Source organism: Phalacrocorax aristotelis, chromosome 6, assembly GCF_949628215.1.
Source record: "Phalacrocorax aristotelis chromosome 6, bGulAri2.1, whole genome shotgun sequence".
Taxonomy (NCBI): domain Eukaryota; kingdom Metazoa; phylum Chordata; class Aves; order Suliformes; family Phalacrocoracidae; genus Phalacrocorax; species Phalacrocorax aristotelis.
Window position 1 is genome coordinate 43,306,186 of NC_134281.1, and position 22,423 is coordinate 43,328,608.

The 22,423-nt window shown below is 38.9% G+C and overlaps 1 protein-coding gene across 13 annotated transcripts in view; it reads right to left on the bottom strand.

Annotated features, from left to right (window-relative positions):
* Positions 1–22,423, bottom strand: part of FGGY (FGGY carbohydrate kinase domain containing) — a 327,922-nt gene that overhangs the window by 122,782 nt on the left and 182,717 nt on the right. For 7 of the 13 annotated variants that reach the window (XM_075097464.1, XM_075097457.1, XM_075097459.1 and 4 more), the window contains 3 exons: positions 11,484–11,696; positions 9,450–9,561; positions 7,867–8,018 (listed from right to left, as the gene is read on the bottom strand). In XM_075097464.1, coding sequence (XP_074953565.1) covers positions 7,867–8,018; positions 9,450–9,561; positions 11,484–11,684 — 465 coding nt within the window. In that variant the 5' untranslated portion in view covers positions 11,685–11,696. Of the gene's footprint in view, positions 1–7,866; positions 8,019–9,449; positions 9,562–11,483; positions 11,697–16,730; positions 16,823–20,309; positions 20,407–22,423 lie in introns of those variants that run through there. The other 6 variants (XM_075097467.1, XM_075097462.1, XM_075097465.1 and 3 more) reach the window with 2 other exon arrangements.

The following is a 22,423-nucleotide window of genomic DNA, read 5'->3' on the forward strand; positions in this document are numbered from 1 at the left end:
AAATATAGATTAAAACCAGGAGGGACAGATGGAAGCAGAAAAATGTTTTACCATTTAGTATAAAAAAAGAAAGCTGGCATGAGCATTCAAGTTCCACATCAGGTCAAAATCTAAGTCATCTGAAAATCAGAAAAGAGACTAACTCACTGAAGAACTGTCTGCTTTTTCCAGTTCAACCCCAAATTTTAATCTCAATCTCCCAGGCAATCTGTAATAGTAGGCTATGTAGTGTATCAGTCTCTCTTTTTCTAAATTACAGAAAACAAATACACATTGTGTCAAAGGAAGAAAAAGAACAACTGAAGACTTAATGCACACACTTATGGGGATATAAGAAACTGATGTCCCATGCCCTACTCCAATTCAGACAAAGCAAGAACTTAGAACTTGGATCTCCCACGCTTTAGACTGGACACTAAGCCATGCGATAGAGCTATTCTGAGTTACCCAAGATAGGCTCCGAGCAGAAATCTTATCCTGGCCAGAGCCAAGGCTGCAAACTGACCAATTTAGCAACTACCAGTTGCACTCAAATTAATTGGTAAAACATTAACTAACTGAATTATCAGATTCATCTTGAGGCTGGAACTAGGGGCAGGGGGAGAGAGGGGGCTTAGAAAGGAACCTCTTAGGGTAAAGGGTACTGTTGAAGGTGGAGAAAACTGCCTTGCTGCAACACACCATCTCTACCACCAAGACACTCTTAGACACGTGCAGGTATTTTCAAATCCCTGAGCATAGCACCACAAGTCAGGTCAGCATTAGAGTCCAAGTCAGGAAGGGCTACAGAGGGACAGAGCAGGCACGTTAAAAGCTGAGTCTGCAGAAACTGTAACAAGGCAAGAACAAGATCTGTATGCATGCTGCAACCCTCATCACACTCCAATGGAGTGGAGAGGCGTGGCCGGAAGACAAAGTAGGACATACTGAGAGGTATAGGTGCTTCAAACCTCCTAGCTGTTAATCCTTTTTTAAAATGGTACTTCTGCTTGATTAGCAACTGCAACTAAAAGCCAAACTCAAAGTACAACTTAGGCATACAGGCCTGCACTGTGTATGGATTTTGGTAACAAAGCTGTTAAAGCATTTATTAACAATTCTGATCAGAAGTTCGGTTCCAAATCCAGTAGTTTGGACTCATTCTCATTTAACATGGAATTCATTATTTATTTTAATGGCAAAATCTTACCAGTCACATCCAACTAAACAAAAAGCCAGCTGCAAAGGCAGCAAGCAAGGGAGAAGACATGCATCAACAAAGAAGTCGCTGCCAAACTAACGCCAGTACATCTGCTATTCTTCTTCCCTCTATAGCCAGGGCAAGAGGTATTTTAATTACTTCTGCAAACCACCCCAACTGGTTGCTGCAAGTCACAGGTGTATAGAAAGAAGAACAATAGTGCATAAGAAGGCAGCTGTAACTGAAGATGAGAACAGTAACATATAGACAGATCATTGACCACTGTGCTGGGGAAAAAAAAAAAAGAAAAGACAATTACTCAAAAACTATTGATTTTAGTTATTAATTGCAAAGGAATGATATGCTAGCCATTCACTCTGTGAAGTAGGTTTTTTTCCTAAATCGGGTGCTCTTCTTTGCTCTTATGCACCATATTAAAAACTGAGTTGTGAAAGCACACTGTAGGAAGCCAAGAAAATACCTGCTCCCAATCCAGCATCCTCCAACCGTTTAGAATATGCTACAGCACCTCTGATTTAATGGGACTAGTATTTTTTTAGAAATAGCTGATTCATAATGTCATTAGAATGAGGAAAACATAACAAGCATCCTTTCATTTTGGCACAAGCCACAATAAAATTTCCAGCCAGAAATTAGTAAACAAGGTTTTTTCTTCTGCTGCCTCTGGGAAAATCATGCTAACAGGCTAATTCTAGAGCTGGACAAACCTTCACTGCAGTTTTTACATTGCTCTGTTTAAGCTATGCTCTCACTGCTGTGGTGTTGGTTTGCCACAGCATAGATATCTGTATAGTCACATCATACTGACATACATTTGTAGCAAAATAATTTCCAAGTGAAGGAGTATGTACCTACATTTTCAGTTCATATGCACACATCTACCCAACAGAACTATCTACACGCCCATTCAGGCAGTGAACATGCAATTTCTTTAGCCAAAGTCAACAAAACAGAACAACCTGCTTAGCAAAGCTGCAAAAAAATGTACCTGCAGCTACAGAATTAAAGAACTACTGCAGTAATGTTTTGTAAGATAACTCCAAACAATTAAGAAATTTGAGAAAATACCAGCAAGAGGAGTAGAGTGAACTTAATTGGTTATTTTGAAAGACCCAGTAACCAGGGACTACTTTCCTTTTCAGTGAAGTTTACATTCAAACTTATCTTGTTGACTTCAGGAAGATTTTGTCAGAATTATCTTTCAGCTAGTTTCTAAATATTTGTGAAAGGATAATGATTCTTTATTTCAGCTTCATCTACAGTTGACGTTCTTAATTCAACTAACCACATTCAAAAGTCAAATGTGACTGTATCCACAGAAATAACTTCTTTTAAAAAATCATATATTAATTTTGTTTTACATTACACATTTAACACTGGACTCTCTTTATCACCACACATGGTCCACACAGGCAGAGAAATACAATGTTCCTCATAACTGGACCACAGATGTGCACACTTTAACAAGACTGCCCCATACGCTATACAGTAGCTGCATTCAGTTGATCATTTACTGCAAACAGCTGTCCCCGACATGCAAACTCCACTTGCAATGATGGCTTTGTCATATGAACACCTCTTTGCAATCACAAACATCAAGACCACCCAATTAATTTTACGTAGGCTAACCACCAGGCACTTGAGGGTAAAATGCTTTGGCAGCAATCAAACTAAACTGAATGTAAGCCAATACAATTCAAACAAAAGATCTCAAAAGACCTATTATGGCCTTCATAGTTTAGTTTCTTAATTTAAAACCAAAATGAAATAGAGATGAAGAGTTGGAAGAACAGAATACACCCTGAAACCTCTAGTCTATAGATAAATCTCTATTCTGTGTACAGTGGGAATGTAAGGATATGAAGAGAAATCTTCAAAAGAAGGCATTATATGGAAAAGAAAGTAAAAAAGAAGCAGATGAGAGTAACTTGTGACTTGGAAGAAAAACTGCAACATCCTTCTGCAAATACATACAAGTGTAACAGGAAAGCCACAAGAGATAAGGACCAGCATCTACTTCTCATATAATGACATCAGCTCATTCCTCACAGTCACTGAGGTCATCTTCAGCTTCAATACTAATAACAAGATGATGATGGAAATGGAAAAGCACAGTTAGGTCACCTTAGCCCTCTCCTCCTTCTTCTCCCTCTTCATTACTCCCAATTAATTCAGAGTAAATTTGCAAAGTCATATTCTTTAGTAATGCCTTCAATTGCTTAGATGAAAATTCTTCAAGTAATAGAAATTCAATTCCTTTCTTTGAGGGACAGCCTAATCACTTGACAGTTAGCAATTTATCTTGTATTAGCAAGACTGCAGTTTCATATGACTGACTCCACGAATATGAAACATGGAAAAGTCGAGTGAATACCTTGAATATTTATCAGTTAAGCAATAAACTCAAAAAGAAACATTTCTGTTTATGCCAGCCTAAATAAACTTTGCAACTCAAGAAAACAATGTTAAGAGTTCCAAAGAACTGGGGATCCACTGAAAGGAACATATTTCATTAGGACTCATTTTAAGGTTCTTCCAATTACATGCTGTTTACTGTTATAAATACATGAGGTTTGATTAAAAGAAAAGTATCAAACATTTTCCCAGTGATACAAAAGTTAATTCTGCTGGTGACATCAATGGGTTTATAAATTGTTCTTAATGATTAGTTCCAGGTTATTTTATCATAGCTTCAGACATAGAACAGTTATTTTCCCCAGTGCACCCTCTCTGCAAAACCTAGATCAGTGCAAGCAGATATGGAACATGCACGTCAATCCCAGGCAAAGATGTAGAGTGGGAAAACAGCAACAGCATTTAATAGCAGAAACATTACATTCCTGGGGTGTTCAAAAAAAGTACCAGAGAATTCAAGGCAAAAGTCAACAGTGAAACTTCATATATCAGGATATACCCACTAACCTGGAACACACTGTAAAAGTGTATGGCTGTGGTTTTTGTTTTGTTTTGTTTTTAAAACATCTATGTGTTAGCTGTGTTGCAGACATGTCAACTTTTCTAATCAAAACTCTCCAGAGATGTGATGCCTACCAAAGGGACAAAGGCCAAAAATAGCTTCTGGATACACCCAGATTAGCCAGTTTTATTTAGGGCCAGTCATAGGAGAATGTGCCCAATCCATTGTTTGCCTTAAGTTTCTGGGATACTGTCAGGTATATGAAAACATCAGGGAGGAATATTAAGAAAGTAATAAAGTAATAAAGAAAGTAATAAAGAAATTAATAAAGAAGGAAAGGAAAAAAAAAAATCTATCACTATGGTCCATGGTATGGAGATGCTGACTGGGGAATGATGTAGCTCACTGTTTCATACATTTCAAGAACTAAAAGGCAAATGATACCCGTTCAAGAACTAAAAAGCAAAAGATACGCATTCACACAAAGTACAGCTAAACAGTGGAACTCATTACCACAGGTCATAGTAGGTGCAAAAAGTGCATGTCAGTTTAGAAAAGATTAGCTAAATTCATAGAGCGAAACACTCACTACTAATCAGACAAGAACTGAGTCAAACAGATTTCTGGTCTGACCCAATATGGTTCTTGCATCAAGCAGCGGGCTGTACCACTTGCAGTCAGATGGCTGGAAATAGTTCTAGAAATACTGGAAGTGTTTTCAGAAAAAAAAACCTGAACCAACTGTATGTATTTGCACAGATTGGCAGAAAATTCTGGGACAGCATTATACAATATACCAATAGACTTTTGGGGTGTTTTGAGAGGGATCTTATTTTAAAGCAGCTCCTGAGACTGCACTGCTCACTGGAGCAAGCTGTAGCTTGGTAGGAAAGGTATTTCCCATATGATATTACAACACATATGCAGAGGTGAGGGTTTAAATAAGACAAATTAACTACTCAGATCTATGATACTTTAAAGAAATCTTGCTGGTAGCATATTTGGTGACATTTACCAGTCAGGAAAGCTGGAGAGACCAAAGGCCATGATCACAGCCAGGGACACAGTGTGGGTAAACACGATGTAAACTTCCCCAGGCAGTTCTGCCAACACATCTCAGCCTCAACCTGTGGTGCTCTTAACTATCCCATTTTGGCCATCTCCTCAGCAAAACCGAGGGCCACATTTTTAAAAAGAATCAAATTTTATGTTCATGAAGTTCCCATCTAGCCGACTGACTCAACATGTGGCCTGCGCAAACCAAGTACAGTGCAGTTTTTTTCTGAATACCAGTTGTCACAATTAAATAGAAGCACAACGGGAATTCCAGTCTCAACTTTGCAAAGCCTTCAGATATTATCAGTTAAAAAGGCTAACATAAAAATAAAACGTTTCTTTCTACCTGCTAATCTTGTAACTCTCCCAAAGGATGTGAGAACAAAACTTCCTTTTTGCCAGCATGTACATTATCACTATTTTAAGAAATAATCCTGCAATCAACATAGAATATTTTTTGCCTTGTGGTGCATGAGCTAGATAAAAATATAAGTCTACTGCACCTCTGGGAACTGTGCAGTATTAGCAGGAGAGGAATACACTAAACACAGAAAAGAAAGATTACACAACTCAAAAAACATGAAGGAAATGTTAAGTACCATTTTATAAGTAGTTTTCCTGACTGTGCCTTTAATATGTGTGTCATAGTTTGTTCATCTATAAAATATTAATAACAGAGAATCTGAAGAGACTTAAGTAATTTATTATTTGTAGACCACTTGAAGACACTCCACTGAATAACATCATCTGTGCAAACTGGTGTTTTAGCTCTCATTTGGAGATCCTGACATTCAAAGTTATTGTAAAATTTGCCTTCTGTGGCAAACAGTGAGAACACTTGCATTAAATGAGGCTGAATTTCAGCTCAGAGGCTAACATGAACATTTACTGCTAGCCCTACAAGTCATGTAATACATAGGCGCCCTACTGTGATTAGCACTGAAAACAAACCACCATTCTTCATCCAATTCCTTTCACCCTCCTACTTTGCAACAAGTATAGAAGCAGTAAGCAAAGACTCGATAGCATACATCTCTGAAGCTAAAAAGTTTAGCAGTACATGCTCACATCTCAACTGATTACAACCGACTCCATAATAAATGTTATTGTTCCTTCTCACGAGCTAGCTGAGTTGCTACTGTAGATGTTGCTGAAGGTGCCTGAGTTAAGCAGGGTAAGCTTAAGTAGTTTAACAGGATGTCTCTGCTAGTCCACTTGGGATGCAGGAACTTCTGCGTGAGCAGCTCAGCAAGCAGACATTGAGGTAAAAAAACCCCTCTCTTAAGGATAATCATCTCTTTAGCTGGTACGTCAGGAGCTGAAAGGGGACATATGAACAAGCCCTGTTCTGTAATGCCTTTCTGCAAGGCAATCTGTTACTGGCAGGCATGCTGGATAAGGTGAATTCTATTTCCTACCCACTTGCTCATGGAGGGAACAAGCCCTGCAATACTTGCTCTCCCCTTTATACTACAGCAAGTATGTCAGAGGGCTTTGAGGCCGTAACACAGACTCGCATCTCTGGGTGACACCATTCAGAGACCCCCCAGTCTGTGCTTTTCTGATCAGTCAGGTACTGGTATTCCAGACCTTGCTATATAAAAATGTTTTAAACAATGGATTCATTTAAGGTTTTTACAGCTTCACTTTTTATTATTTATAAAATGACTTACCTATGATACTCATAGCTCAAGAAGGAAAGAACTAGTAAATGGATATTTGTATTTCATTATAGCATCTACAAACAACATTAATTATCCTCTATTATCATTAATCTGTCAGTACCTGCTTCTACCTGTTAATTCCTCTGACTTTCCCCAGTCTGCACCTTGTTACTATATGATGTTCACGTCTGTACAGACAGGAGACTTTGGCTGCTTGAAACTGGCAGCAAGTAATTTACATTTGGGCTTTCTTAAAATGACAGCAAGCATCACTGAGACCAAATGTAAAAGCCAGATTGGAGGAGGCTATAAAAAATTCAAGTGGCAAGCATTTCTCCTTTCATCTGACAGTTAGTATTAAAAGGCCATATGTTATTCCATACACAGAAAATTCAAACTCAAGAGACAGAGGTAGAGTTCCACATTATGACCAGAGCACCTTCACTCTACAGATGGTCTACTTTCTACAGATGGGACAGAGCTAAATTGAAGCTCTAACTGAACAGTTTCTTTACCAGCTGCCAAAGACATCACACACCCCCTCACTGTTGGATGCCGTGCCTCAAAGGCAGTACCTCTGGCCAGTGTTGGATGGTGCTGTTGTCAAATTTCTTTCAATCCCTCCCACAAGTAGCACCTGCACCCCTGTAAGCATGCCCAGCTACAGTAGTTGGAGCAGCAAATACACCTCCATAACTATATCCTAGCATATGTCGAGGACTCATTCATTATGTGCAACTAAATCTGTATTTATATCTAACCTTAAAATTAAGTAAGAAAAGTATATGAAATGTTTCAATCAGGAAACACTAAATTTCAATAAAATCAAAAATATTTCTAAATCATTGAGAGTAAAAAAAGAACCTCAAAACATTTTCATCACAACTTATGGCTAGCCTTACTTTGCACACCTTTGAGTTCAACACTAAGGATGAAGACTTTTGGTTTAGAAACTTCATTCTCAGAAATGAATAAACAAAGGGCATTAATCATTAGTAAAAATTCACCACGGTCTTTGATGTACTCACTTCCTTTATCCATAGCAATTTAGGTGGCTGCATTTCCACAGACATCACTCCACCTACATAGCTCAAAACTCTGTGTTGCGTTGCATTGATGCGCTCAACTTGACTGACTGCACGATGGTCCATCCACATAATAACATTCCTATAGTTTTGTCCTTGGGAAAGAAAAAAAAAAAAAAGAGAGAGATTATGTTAGGTCTGGTTTAACTCTACCTCAGTGCTCTAAGTTACTAGACTCTAAGCTCCTTCACACTTTCAATTCTACGTAGAAGACTCAAATTCTATTTGTGGTAATAATCCACAGTAGATATCTAAAGACAAAATTCTAGGCCTCCAAGCCAACCTTAAGACATGCGGAGCACTGAGAATGCTGACTGAAACCAATCAGGCTTGTGAGCATCCAAGAACTTTGAAACACCATGCTCTTGTAGACTGTATTTCATTCAAAGCACCCAAACCTCTTGACAAAGTACACATATTTACTTAAAAATATAGTGAAGTATTTTGGTGACTAAGAACCAAAAATGTGACAAAATCTGAGCAATTACACTATTAAATGAAATTAACTCAGCTAAACAGCTAGCAAGATAGTTACAGGGATTCTCTTTCCTCTTCTACTGTTATGAGAACTACCCTGATTCCTTTCAGAAATACAGTTTCAGGCCTAATTTGCTGAAATGCTTTTATTTTGGATGTGGAAGGAAAAAGCATTTGGCAAGTCTGCATAACACATGAGAACAAGAAGCAAAGAACATTTCATCAAAATTAACCTAAAAAGGACCTGCTAGACAGGTGGAACAGTGATCTCGATGACACATCAGATTCCTCTCTTACAAAGTACCCTGGACATTCAACTTCATGACACAGCCGCTCATGCATGACCTTGAAAACATACTCCAAGACAAGGCAGAAGAATGAGGCACACCAATGTTTCTAACATGGATTCAAATACAATTTAGAATTGTGAGAATGCCTGAAAACAGACCATTGCATGCCCATACCAGTGTGACTAAATTCAGTGCGTTGTTGTCTTTTTATTTAACAACAAAACTGCGTAAACTCCAAGTTCTTGGGGATATCAGAGAATAAAAAATGAGAACTGAATTTGACTCAATAGACCAAAATAGCCCCAGACATCATTAGGCGTCGAACAGATTGTAAGAGACTCAAAGTGAAAAATAAATAATCTCATCTAAATTTAGCAAAGGACATTTTGGGGGCAAAACTGTTTTTTTGAGAAGGATAGGAGGAGATGACAAATATATCTGAGAATAGAAAGGGAACATCAATAGAATTGTGATTATGGCTCTGTAACTACTGATTTAGCACATACCTAATCTGCCAACATCTGCCAAACATTTAGCCAAACAGTACGTTATTCTCACCTCAAATTTAATTTTGCAGTAAAATCAAAAGAGTAAAACCAGAAAAAAAAACTCTTGTAAAAATGAGTTTCTATTATCTATATCTCCAAGAGTCAATCCCATAACTTGGAATTTGGATGAAATTTTAAGTTCATTCATGTCAGTGGCAAAACACCAATCAGTGGCAAAACAGTAACACCAATTTTTGTGCTGGAGTCCTACCTTCACAGTTGACTGCCAAAGGTTGGAACTTTTTATCCACAACAACAAGGGAACATGTAGCATCAAAACCAACCCCCCGAATCTGGCTGGCATCTACTCCACAGACAACTTTCTGCAAATACAGAAAACAGACATGAATACACACATATCCATATATATGTATGTACCATGTAAACTAATGAGTACAGAAAACAAGTTGCAAATTAGAAATGCAAGCTCAAACTCCAAATTTGAGATTAAATATTCTTTAACATCTCTCATCAAAAATACTCCAAATTACCAAAAATTCTTTAGTTTTCAAAACTGAATTCAAAGGTCCATGAAAAGTTCTTTAAGAGCTTTTTAATCTTACTACCCACAGCACTGGATGGAAGCAGGAAGCACAAAAATATCAGAAAATAAAGGTAACAGAGAACTAGCAATGTCAATTTTCTCTCTTTTCTAAAAGCTTGGAGTTGCATGTGAAACACAGATGCAGGATTAGGGCCAAGTGTTTCTATCACTTACTTCACTCAGTACCCACCTGTGGAAGCAATGATCATCTAGAATTGCTTTGGTAATATTGTGCCACAGCTTTTTATCTTGCAAAAGTGAAGGCTCACAAAAATAATTTGGTCAAAATCTGTAGCAGTGGTAATACCTCTGCAATGCACACATTTTCAAAAGCTCTGCTACCAAGAGTTTGAATAGCATACTTTCTGGAAGATTTTCCAAACAAAATCGCCACCCCAAAAGGTCTGAACTTCATGGCTTCCACCAGCACTGGAAAAAAAACCACAACACCCACATGGATTAAGTACCAAGTGAGGTTGCAAGACACCTACAATGTAACGCAGTAATAAAGTGTCACTTCTCAGCAACCATGAAAGTATCATTATTTTAATTAGTACTATAACCGAAGTCTTTGAGTAGACTTGCTATAGTACCAGTCTCTTACTGGCTCTGTAAAGCTATAGTTTCAGAGACCATGTTTTGTTGCTTAAATATATGAGATTGTATCTAAAGAGGTCCAGAGCAAGAATAAAGCAATTCACAAGAAGAAAAATCAAATAAGCAGAATAAAATACTTGTTCTGCTTTAGCATTAGGCTGTTCTTCCCTATCACTTCTGTCACCCCTTTCTTTGCCTTTCTTCCCCCTCTCCTCGTCTCCTTCATCTCAGGGCTTTTCTGCAGAGCCAAGCTCATTAATGTTTGAAAAGGTTGATCAATAACAAGAGAATGGGTGAACTGTCCATCTGCACATTGCCAAGCATATAATGAATATTTAAAAGCCAACCTTAGAACACGGAGCAGGCTGCGGCTTTATTAAGAAGGATGAAATGGCCTACATGTGCACTGCCAAACAAGACCACTAATTTAGTTTTATCACTAGCACGTACAGGCAGATTTTTGGATCAGAGGGTACAAATTTTCCCTTATAGTAAGGTTTATTTCAACCTGATTTTATGCTTGATACTACCCACAAAGGTATATAATTTATTTTGGTCTTATAATACTGAGCAGGCATCTTAATGAGAATCTCAGGTGACAGACATGATGTTAGGCACCATCCACAAACCAGACTACAACTTCTCTACAATAAGTGCTCCTTTGTGACTCCAGTACAGCACAATGCACATCTTTAAATATATGCATTACCAGGTTCTGAGCAACCTCGACTCCTCAAAGAACTGTCTCATGGCTAGAACAAAGATCAGCGAAACAAAGCCCACAGATGTAAATCCTGAAGGCAGTGGGTAAATCCTCCTCCTGAGCTATCAGCGCAAAGAAGGCCTTTAATTCTATTTCCAGTTGTAGCACAAGTTTTTTTCAGTCTAGCCTTCAGCTCCTCACCTGTATAACAGACATCATGAGGCTACATCAGCCATATCCTAAAGGTGCCTTTAATGCATGAGGATGGTTACAAGTTACACAGTAATACAGCATGGACAGAACTGCATATTAAAGGCCAGTGACTGGAAGGCCTTAAACTTTCAAAACCTGAAGAGCTACCTGCAACACATACCTCCTTCATCTTGTTTTTCTTCACATACCTTTGTGACCAAGCAACAAGCAGCCCATATGTCAGCAGATGATTGCTCATAGTGGTCTGGTTGGGGCTCCCATATTTGGATCGGCTGATCTGCGTGTGTCACGACTGTCCCAAACTCGTCTACCAAAGCCGCGCGAACACTTGCTGACCCAACATCAATTCCAACATAATATTTTACTGGAGCCTGCTTCCTACTGTGCATTTTTAATAAAACCTGTTGGGTGAAATAAAAAAAGGGGTTAAAACCAGACAAAATTACTGATGATGGAAAGCTGTGCTGAACAGGACAGGAGAGATGCTGTGCAGGCACTTTGCTTGATAATTTCTTTTTTGCAGCAAGTCTTCACTTGGCATTATTTAATTAATTTGAGTTTTCAAGTCTTGCACTATTTGTACTTTTTTCTTCAAATGTTTGAATAAGTTGCATGGTACAGAAGTTTCTGAAAAGCAATTTGTCAATTTTCATAGAATCATAGAATCATTAAGGTTGGAAAAGACCTCTAAGATCATCAAGTCCAACTGTCAGCCCAACATATAACTCATGTAAGAATATGCATGCCATGATAAAGTTCATGGGCTCATACAGTCAAGGAATTGAGCTGTGGTCTTATGGTATGATGCCTACATAAAGGGAAAAAGAGGGAAATAGATAGGAAGGGAAGAAAAGGATAGAGTTCCAAATTCAGTGCAAGTCAGGAGCTGGTGCTTGACACAGAAGGGATATTTCAATCCAAAGACTGTAGGGGTGTCCTGAATTCTGGCAAATGGGGAAGCTGCTGATGCCTGTTAAATTGGATTCACTTCTGCACAAGACAGCAATTACAACCACAGATATATAGTTGGCTCAATGCAAATAAATTATACTTCTGAAGCAGTGAAAGAGATGGTGTGCCTGGCTCCACTGAACCCTGAACCGAATAGGGACAAGGAGCCAAGAGCTGCTGCCTCCCATAGAGCCAACCAGCATATTACTGCTGAATGAGATGGTGAGTCAGGCTGAATTTCTGCAGAATTTGAAAACAGTTTCCCCTCCCCAAAAAAGTGGTGTGATGCTGATAATTATAATAACTAAGTGACAATCTGGCACGTATTATCCAATATTGAGCCCTCCAAAGAAAAAAACAACACCTGAAAAACAAACTGGTTAGGTTTTTAAGAGCGATCCACCATCAATTCACACAATTTTATAGATTCAGAAAATAATTAGCTTAAAATGCGTTGAGTTATGAGAGTATCCCAGGAAATCTCTGCCTACTCCCTGACAATCTACAAGAACGAAGTGAGATTAAGTTAATTGATTTAATTATTCACAATGAGTTGCTTACTTCCCTATATTACGTTTAACTATTTGACATTTAATACAGTGACAAATGCACTGTACTTAATTTCTCACAGTTTGTCCTTAATTAATAGTTACCATTTACATTTTAATCCAGCTGGGAGAATGCTAAGAGCTGATGCAAAGTATTTAAAATGTCAGACAACTACCAAGTTTGGTGCTTGTATGAATCTCCTAATAAGCCTCTAAACCACACAAACCTCAGCTGATGCATAGTTTCTGATTTCCAGAAAATGAATGGATCAATTACAGTTTGATGACTACACTGTATTTACTGAGCACCAAAATGGCTCTACATAAAAACAGCCCATCTCTCCCAAAGAAGCGACCTGGACTACTTCTGTGTATAGATGATGGGTTGTTTAGAGGGAGGGACATGGGCAAAGGGGAAAGATTTGAAAAGTACTGCTTAGTAAAACAGTTCATATTTCAAATTAATCCTGTATGTATTTTTTTGAAATAACTAGAGTTTAGCGGCAAAGTATACCAAAAGCCAGATAGAAAAAACAGTGGAACAGAAAAGGGTGACAGTTCACTTTCTACCTTCAGACAGCAACAGCTGATCGTATAGCCATGTAAATTGTACTCAATTTTGGAAGCAATGTTTTTTCACTTGTTTTATTTCTACAAGACAGAAATCCAAGCCTTTTTTTTTCCATGAAATATCTTGAATACATGTCGAAATCCATCCTTGGGTGGCAGTTTGAACATAGTGCTGGCACAATATAAGTGGCTGCTCACATCTACGGTTGGCTTGTAACCGCTGCTGTTGACAGCTATTACAAATCTGTTACCACTGAGGATTAGAGGTAGCAGATAAAATAAGGAAGAAAAGAAGGGGGAAAAAAGGTCAGCCCCCTACCTCAGAAAACTCCAAGCATCATCCTGAACAATAATTAAGCAGTGTAACAGCTGAATTAGGAGAAAGTTTCATTTGCATTTAAACCAGCATAAGCTAACACCTTGGCAAAAGAAAACTATCCAGCTCCCCCTCATCCTACCCATTAAATGGTTCATGGAAACGTGGTTAGTCTGTGGAGATCTGTTACCACAAGCTGCCCCATACGATCATTTTGTACTGCCTGGATCTGTCATTTCACACTTGGACTACCACTGCTGGGGGCCAGGGACCATTTTTTTTGTTCTTCATTTAGAAGGCATTAGCATGAGGAAGTTCTGTCCGTCATAATGCACCTAAGCAGCCCCGTACAAACCAAAGCAGTTATTGCACCACATTCTGCAGGCACCATGGCAGGGTCACTGGAGGAAGTTGTACAGATCATTAGCTTCTAACAACATCAGAAACTAGAAGAAATGCAAAGCCATAGAGCATATTGTGGTACTGATGGAAATATTAGCTACTCTCTGTCAGCATTCTGATTCTGCCCAGTAGATTAGGTGCAATACACACTGATCTTGTTAAGCAAGGTCATCTGTTCAAGCGATGAGCAATCAGCTAAAAATAATGGTGTGCCATGAGTCTAACACCTAGGAATATTGGCAAGAAAGCTCGCTTTATTTTCTTGGCCCTGGCTCTATGACCTGGTCAGACTAACAAAAGCTAATGCCTCTGTCACAGAGAGGACAATTCTCCTCATATCAGTGATTAATACTGCATCTGTCAGCTGGGGATACTTACAGCGCTCTGCATCTCCCTTTTAGCCCTTGGCTGTAAAAGCAGTTTTAAGACATTCTTTTCAACAGATGATGTTCACTTTTTAATTTTGCACTCCATCTCCTCAAAGCTTAAAAGGTTGGCTGCAGATGCTGCTAGCTACTTACAAGAAATTTTACTATAAAGGAATTGCATAAGACTGTTCCTGATACTATCTCACAAATTTCCCTGTTTTTCCCTATCTCGGCACTGCCTTTAGCTGCTGACTCATAAAAAGAAGAGAATAAACCACAAGCTGCAAAGCAGATTTATTTTTTTTTACCATAGGCAAATCTTTCTTACTTGCTTTTCACAAAATCCAAATAGCAAAAGGAGTATTTTACATCCTGCCTCCTTCTCACCACACACAATATTACTTTAAATTTTTATTTCTCTTCCCTGTATGGCAGCCTTGATTTTAGCTCATTAATGTGTTTTTGCTACTTCAAGAACAAGCTTAACAGATGTTATAGAGTGAAGGTCATAGTACCTCCTACTCAGCACTTAAAATTATGGCTTTGCATTGGATTCTTCCCACAAACATTTGAAACCTGGAACCCAATCAGCCCATGTAATGTTTACTTTCCTTTTTTCCTTACTAAGCAACCAGGATGCGCATGTGTGAGTGACTATGCAGGAATCAGAGTTTGTTTATATGCTCAAGCAGTACATACCCATCTATGCATATCCACTGTTTTATTTCTGTATATCCGGGGACAACTAGCAAGAAAGAGTTAAGTGACAGAGAAACAAGAACCACAAACCTATTTAAACTAGTCTTTCTCCGAGTAAAGCTCACCTAGAATTACAAAGCAACGCTTCAATACCTTACGAAAAAATGCTAAAAAAAGTAAATATTAATCTTTTTTTCAAGCACAGCAAGCACTAAGTTACCGAGGCTGTTCAAAGTATAGCATCTCTGCAATAGGATCTGATCTGCTTGCAAAAACATCATTTGATGCCAAGGGTTTTTCTGGAATACCAATGACTTGGTATGCCACCTACTTGTCAGCCAGATCCACAAAAAGCACTGTCATCTCTAGGTCATAAGTGTCACCAATTAAGGACCCTGCCTAAAGGTATTTCTGGAGAGCCTAAGAACTCAGCAGAAAAATATGGCGGAAAATATTTAGCCAAAGCACTTTATTAAGAATTTTAAAAGGAATGCTGTCATTCAGTTTTGTTTACAAAAGATACCTTTGGTACAAGAGGAGGCTTCAAATCAGAAATGAAGAAACTCTTTAACAGAGTTCAGGGGTAGTGGAAGGTCCCAGCATAAACTTCCTGCTTTGGAATCCAGATGCTAATGTTCATTGCCACGTGCAAATAAAATTTTGTTGTGCAATTAAAACTTTGTTTTCAATTTTGTATCTACCGGGTTCTTAGCACACAGCTTCTGCAGTCAATACAATCACAAGTGAAACAGCAAACCAGAAAAATGGTTGAAATAAAAGTCCTAAAGATCCAGTCAGACAGGTCAACTCCTTGAGTGCAATATTCCTAACAAGAAACCAAAATATTTGATGCAGGGACGATGCACGTCTATGGACTTTCCAAGTCGCAGAAAGCAGTGGCAATAATGCTACTAACTTTTATACCCCTGAAGTATCCAACTCCGGAAGCCTGTCTTCTCGCGGCCAAGAAAAATGCCCCCAGAACTTCAATACAGCTTTCTTTGTCCATGGCAGAATTAGGGCCTCATATTTACAACTTACTATTTGCATTTGCAAACAGAATGAGAGGGAGAGAGAAAAAAAAATTTTTTAAAGACACATCCAACTTGACCAAGTTAGTTCATGACCACAGCTACTAAGACAGGACAAGAAGCCAAAATTTCCTCCAAGCACTAAACCAGAAATGGCCTCTTTCTTTGCAAATCACAGCAGGGACAGAATGGCTTTTCAAACAAGCATTTATGATCAAAGCACTGCAGCATATGATAAATATTTATATGGCCCATTAAATAATAGTCTGTATAAATATTATTCAAAATGTGTGTGCTGGAAACCACAGACTTCCCAGTTTATCCTTAAACAAATGTGCTAGTTTTCCCACATAGGCAATGAAAAAAAAAAAAAAGGAGGGGTGAAACTGTCATTTGCAAAAATATTTCTTTAAAAAAAGAAAATCCTTAACATTGTTGACTTTAATTTAAAAGGAATGACTAAGTAACCAGATGACGGTTTCATTACAACTAACTACTAAACTCAGTTTGTCCTACCTTACTTCACGGTTATCAAATTGCCAGGACATACCTTTCTATTAAAGTTGCAGTACTGGAAGGCTGCACACTCACATGCACGCAGGCTGAAGCTCAGCAGAAGTGTTTATCAGCGGCAAATATACACTTTGTGGTACTGTGTGCTTAAATACAAGGAATTACGAAGGACTGGCATGTCTGTTTTAAACTTTGAGCTTTGGAATGCTGCAGGCTGCCCAGACCCAGAGATCATGGATAAACAGTATGTTTTCAGTAGTGCAGCTGTGCTTTTCTCTGGATTACCAAGCAAAAGATTAACAGGCTCAAATTAGGCTTCATAATCTTAGTGTGAAAAGATCTAAATATGTTAAGTGAAAGCTGCTTTTCAGTTGTAGTGGGGAGATAAAACAAAAGAAACATTTTTGACATTATATTGGAAATTCAGCACTTTGATGGCTTTCTAGGGTGACAGTAAACTAACAAAACTACTGGTGGTAGAGTGGCAATCCTTTCTTCAAGACAGTGAACTCCCTTTCCACTTACAGGATCTTTAATTCCTGTTTGGATCTGAAGAGACAAAGAAGGCACTTGTCTGTGTGGGAGACTGAGAGCATATGGGGAATTCTAACGCTGTGTTGAAGGGCAGCACTAACACAGAATAATACCTTTAAATGCCCAAGGCACTATGCTATAACTATCAACAAGCATTTTTTTTCAGCTACCCAACAGCAAACAAAACAAAAACAAGGAACAAAAGCACACCTCATCTCTCCTTTTCCATTCCCAAAACAGAAACACATACATGCAGGAGATCTCTCAGTCTCTGGAATGTGAGGACTGTGTTAACAATAACAAAACTGGAATAAATAAAAACCAAGCTGGAGAAAGTATGCTTCTTCACTAAAAATCAAACACTTCTTGATAATTTCATCTGTTCTCTGGTAAATTCTGTGGAGCTTTCTCACATCTTAGAACCAGATAAAGCAGCTGCAAATAGTGGAAGAGACCTCATTTTAGTACTAGAATCAGACCCCACCTCCCAGTCCAACAATACCTAGGTTCTTGCACAAAAACCTCCCTAATTACCCTCCGCAACATTGTACCATAGTCTCAATAAATCCCGCCACAGGACCAAAACATTCTAATACTTTCTAGTATCTCCTTTTCTCTATATAAATAATTCACTATGTACTAATCTTCTGTAATGTTTCCATATCTTTTTTTTTTCCCTTTCTCAGTGTCCAAGACAAAGCCATTACTTCACCACTGCCTTCTGCCCTTTAATTTTATCGTTTGTATTTTAAATACTTTCAGGCCAAACTACTTCCACCTGCTCTGATAAAAAGCAAGACATATCCCAGTTTATCCTGGTATAACTAATTAGCAGAGAAATGAAAATGACTAAGTAAATTATTCTAAGAAATGGGATCCAAAAATTTATTTATTTTCAGCTTCTTCTGCCTACATAGATATCCCACTCATGAACAGCAGAAAGATGTCAGCATGACCAGTGTCAACAAATATTAGGCTCTTAAATGTGCAACAGAGTTGTTTTTCTTTATAATCTGCTCTAGAAGAGATTTGTACTAAAACAGAAAAACGCTGCTTGCCTTTCAGCTCCTCTCGTGAGCTCACACTGGCAGATACAGCCCATAATACCGTTGATCAAGAGCAACGGCACTGTGGACCCTGATTAAAGAGGCTGCACTGGATCAGATGAAAGGTCTAATTAGTGCAGTATCCTGCCACAAACAGCAGAAGCCATAAGAAAAGCATATGCCTGCCCTTTTCATCCAGCAATACTTCCCCAGGACACCTTCTTCCTCCTGCTATCTATAGTAGAGGCACTTCCTGAGACAGAAATTTTATCTTTAGGATTAGCAGACCTTGAAAGCTTTTTCCTCTCTGAATTTGTTTGCAGACTTTTTGAATACAGGGAAACTTTTGCAACTGCAAACTACTGTGGTCATGAGTTACAAAGTTCTGTGTAAACAATGCAAGAAAAAGTCCTTTCATTTGTTCTGAGTGTGCCACCTGTTAGTTTTATTTGATGTGCCTGAGTTCCTGAGCTAGAGGAGACATTAAGCAATTGCTCCTTATCTACCTTCTCCATGCAGTCATGATTACATGGCATTCTGAATTGTCCCCAGAAGGCTCACTGCAGCTATCTGCAGACCATGGGTGATGAGTTGAACTCACAATCTTTATGAGTCAGCTAAGTCAAAAGGCATTTTTCTGCTCTCTGACCATTCACAGATGTGGCAATAATAAGTATCATAATACAGTGCAGTAGTAAGTACTAATAAGCAGCAAGTAACAATCCTAAGACTGCTTTAGACAAGTAGAGATACTGCTCAGAGATGCTTACAGTAGAAAAACAACATGTTGGTGTCAACTGACAGGAAGAGAGTGGTCCTGCTACGGAAAGTCAGGGATCAAACTTCAGACAATTCCCAAAACACTGGCCCTCAAAGTGTGGCTATACAGAGGAATCAGGGAGCTCCTCCCAACTATATGCTTGGAGAAGACTTAAGGCTACTGCTTACCCTGATTTTCTTTGGAAGGAAGATCAAGGCACCCACATAGTTGCTGCATGCCTTGATAGGCTCTGCATCGCAACGAGCACAAGACCAATGCCGCAGAGTGTCTCACAAAGCAGCCATGCTGCCTGGACAGAGACTGTGAGACCAAAGACAGACCAGCGATATCACTGTAACATTATCAATGTTATAGTGGTAAACTGGGCTGCCCCATTTGTTTCCCAGCCTGTAACTATGCCGCACAAAAGAAACAAGTTCAGCTCACACTCTGCTTCACCGGTCATCTAACACCGGGAACAGCAGGAAACAGCTGCAGAGAGGAGCTCTCGGGAAAAAGGAAAGCTGAGCAAAGAGCCACAAGAACACACAAAATGAGATGAGGAGAGAAGACACATGCTACTCTGGAAACCCAACAGCTCCAATTCCCTCTGGGGCTCTCTTGGCCCTGCTTGGATGGGGCCATCACTTCAAAAGCAGGGTCTGATCCTGCATCCATTAAAGTCAGTGGCAAAGCTCCCAGCCATATTAGTAGTTTAGGATTAAACTCTTCACACTTGTGAACATCACAGGTGCACTCACACATCTGCAGGATTTTGAATGCTTGCCATAACCTACAATTTGTCAAACAGAGGAAATGTTGACCAGTTTATGCCAAGACACAATTCTCACACAGGAAAACCTAAGGAATTAAGAGGGTATATAGCAGCACCCTTTCTTCGCCACACCCTGAAAACAGCAATCGATACAATTCATGCACGCCAACCTATTTAGATCCATTCCCTCCTCTGACACTACAGCTGCATGCATCCCTAAAGGCTGTGCTAATGACCTGGCAGACAGATATGTCCCAAATGACACCGCAGAATGCCTGAAGCTCTGAAAGAAGACACTATCTTGTTTACGTTGACTGTGAGGGAAAAAAAATGCCATCTGATTATTACATAAATTCTAGCTGTAACAGCTTCATGACTAGTTGAAAGGAGGTAACAGGCTCCAAAATGACTGATGGATCCAAGTGGTCGGATCCATTAGCTTATTAATCTAATGCTAAGACAGGCCTTTCTTATTCCTACATCTCCATCACTTTAACCTACCCCATGCTGGATAGAAAGAATGATATCCATTCATTGCCTGTAAAGGAGAGGCAGATTCCTGTACTGTGAATTTTGTATTTTTTCATTCTCTTCTATGCTGTATGGAAATGGAAAAACAAGTAAAATAAAATAAATGCACAAAATAAGAAGCACACAGTAAACACATCCCTAGCATAATAACATTAATTTATAAAATATCCATTTAAATTATAAAATATAACTTGGAGTAGAATGCAATTCAAAAGCCACAATTACAGTTCATGTAACCATACACACACTAGCTTTAAACTGCATTCCTAGAGCAAACCAGCCTTGACACCACAAGCTTCAGTGCAGGGTACATACACTTACCTGGAATCCTGGGTAAATAAAGCCATTATGCTACTGTGGTTACTAAATTAGCCAACTTTAGGTTAGTGCTGATACTCAAACTTTAATCACATCTGTAGATTCCAGTGCTACTTCAAGGTTGAATTTGGCACTAGCTGTGTGATTACATATCCATAGATCAGTATAAAAATAATTTGTTGTGAGTTCACAGTTTTATGAAATGACAAAACATCAAAATTAGCGTTCTGGCTGAAATCCACTGCATTTCCCATCAAGGCTTACACATTTAAGCAACATCTGAACCAACTGTCTATAATTACTCCTGGCAGACACTGGAGCACTTAGGCCAGTAGTAGATGCAACAGTGAAATCAATTTTTAAAGACACGCTGTAAACCACTTTTTTCAAGCTGCTCAGCCCAGAAGCAAACATGTGTCTATAAGTCAAATCCAGAGCTTACTATACAGTATTTGTTCACTCTTGCATAGTAAGAGCATGAGAAGAATGACAGCCCTAAGTAATCTGTCATTTCAAAATTAAACATTTATTTGGGCTGCAATTCCAAAACATTAGCCCTGAAGCTCCTGTCACAACTGCTTAAGAGGAATTGAGGATGTACACTAGCTTAGGTTAAAAGCAACACAAATTCTGCACAGAAATAATATCTATGTAAACCATACATGTAACATGTCTACACCCCCTTCTTTTTTACAGTGAAAGAGGAATCACATCTGTTCATCTGAAGTCAGTGAGTTCTCTTCCTTCTCCCTACATACACAGCTGGGTGGACTGTTTGTTTCTTTTGTTTTTATCAATGCAAAATCTACCTTTGTAATGATCCTACCAGTCTCATAGTTTCAAACTCCCACAAAGACAAGCCTGAAAGGGTATCAGGCCAACACCTCTCTGTAAATTCACTTCCAAAACATCTCAGAAGCCAAGAGCTTGTAAACTTGCTTGCCTCAAACAGCTGAAGGTCACAGATTTTCAAACTTTATTTTATGAACAGTCTGAGTACTTTCCCTTTCACATGTGGAAATGTAGAGGGGAAACCAAAGGCAGCTCGACACCAACCTGAAGGTATTAACAAGAGGCAAAGAAACAGTCAATGGTGATCAGAGATTTCCCTTTGAAAAAGCAGCTCGGAAACACATTTCTACCACAGCCATGCCACCACTGTTGGTTTTGCACATTAGGCTCTTTGATATTCCAGTGGCAGGTACCAGGAAAAAACTTCACCGTGAGACACTAGAAAAGCCCAAGATACAAAACATGAATGCACAGGAGAGCTATTCTGATCCTCTCCTGTAAATCCTCTAGTTCTCAGGAAACAGATCAAGCTCTAACAGCATTAAAAGAATGCTTAAAGGAAGAATGGCTCATGGAAAGAGAGAAGGCAGACTTATTGAGGAAGGACAAGAAACAAAATGGATAAGAGCCCCATTTGGGAAGGGGGCAATTTTTTCAAAAGAGCCAATAGTTTCAAATTATCTTAGCTGTAGGACTGCTGGAAACAAGACAAAGTAACAGAAGTGGCTAAGAATACACATAAAAACTTCCCAGCTTAGTACTAGTTTATTTAGTCTCTCCTGACACTATAAATTTATTTCTGTCCTGATTGTTACAGCTGGGAACAGCTGTACCTACAAGAACCCAGTTCCCCCTGTTTTCCTCTTTCATCCTCCTGTCCCAGGCACCCTTCCCAGGGAAAGAAGAAAAAAAAAAAAAAAGCTGCTTGCTTTTTTTTTACCATATGCCAGTACATATTCCTGAAGCAGGCCATA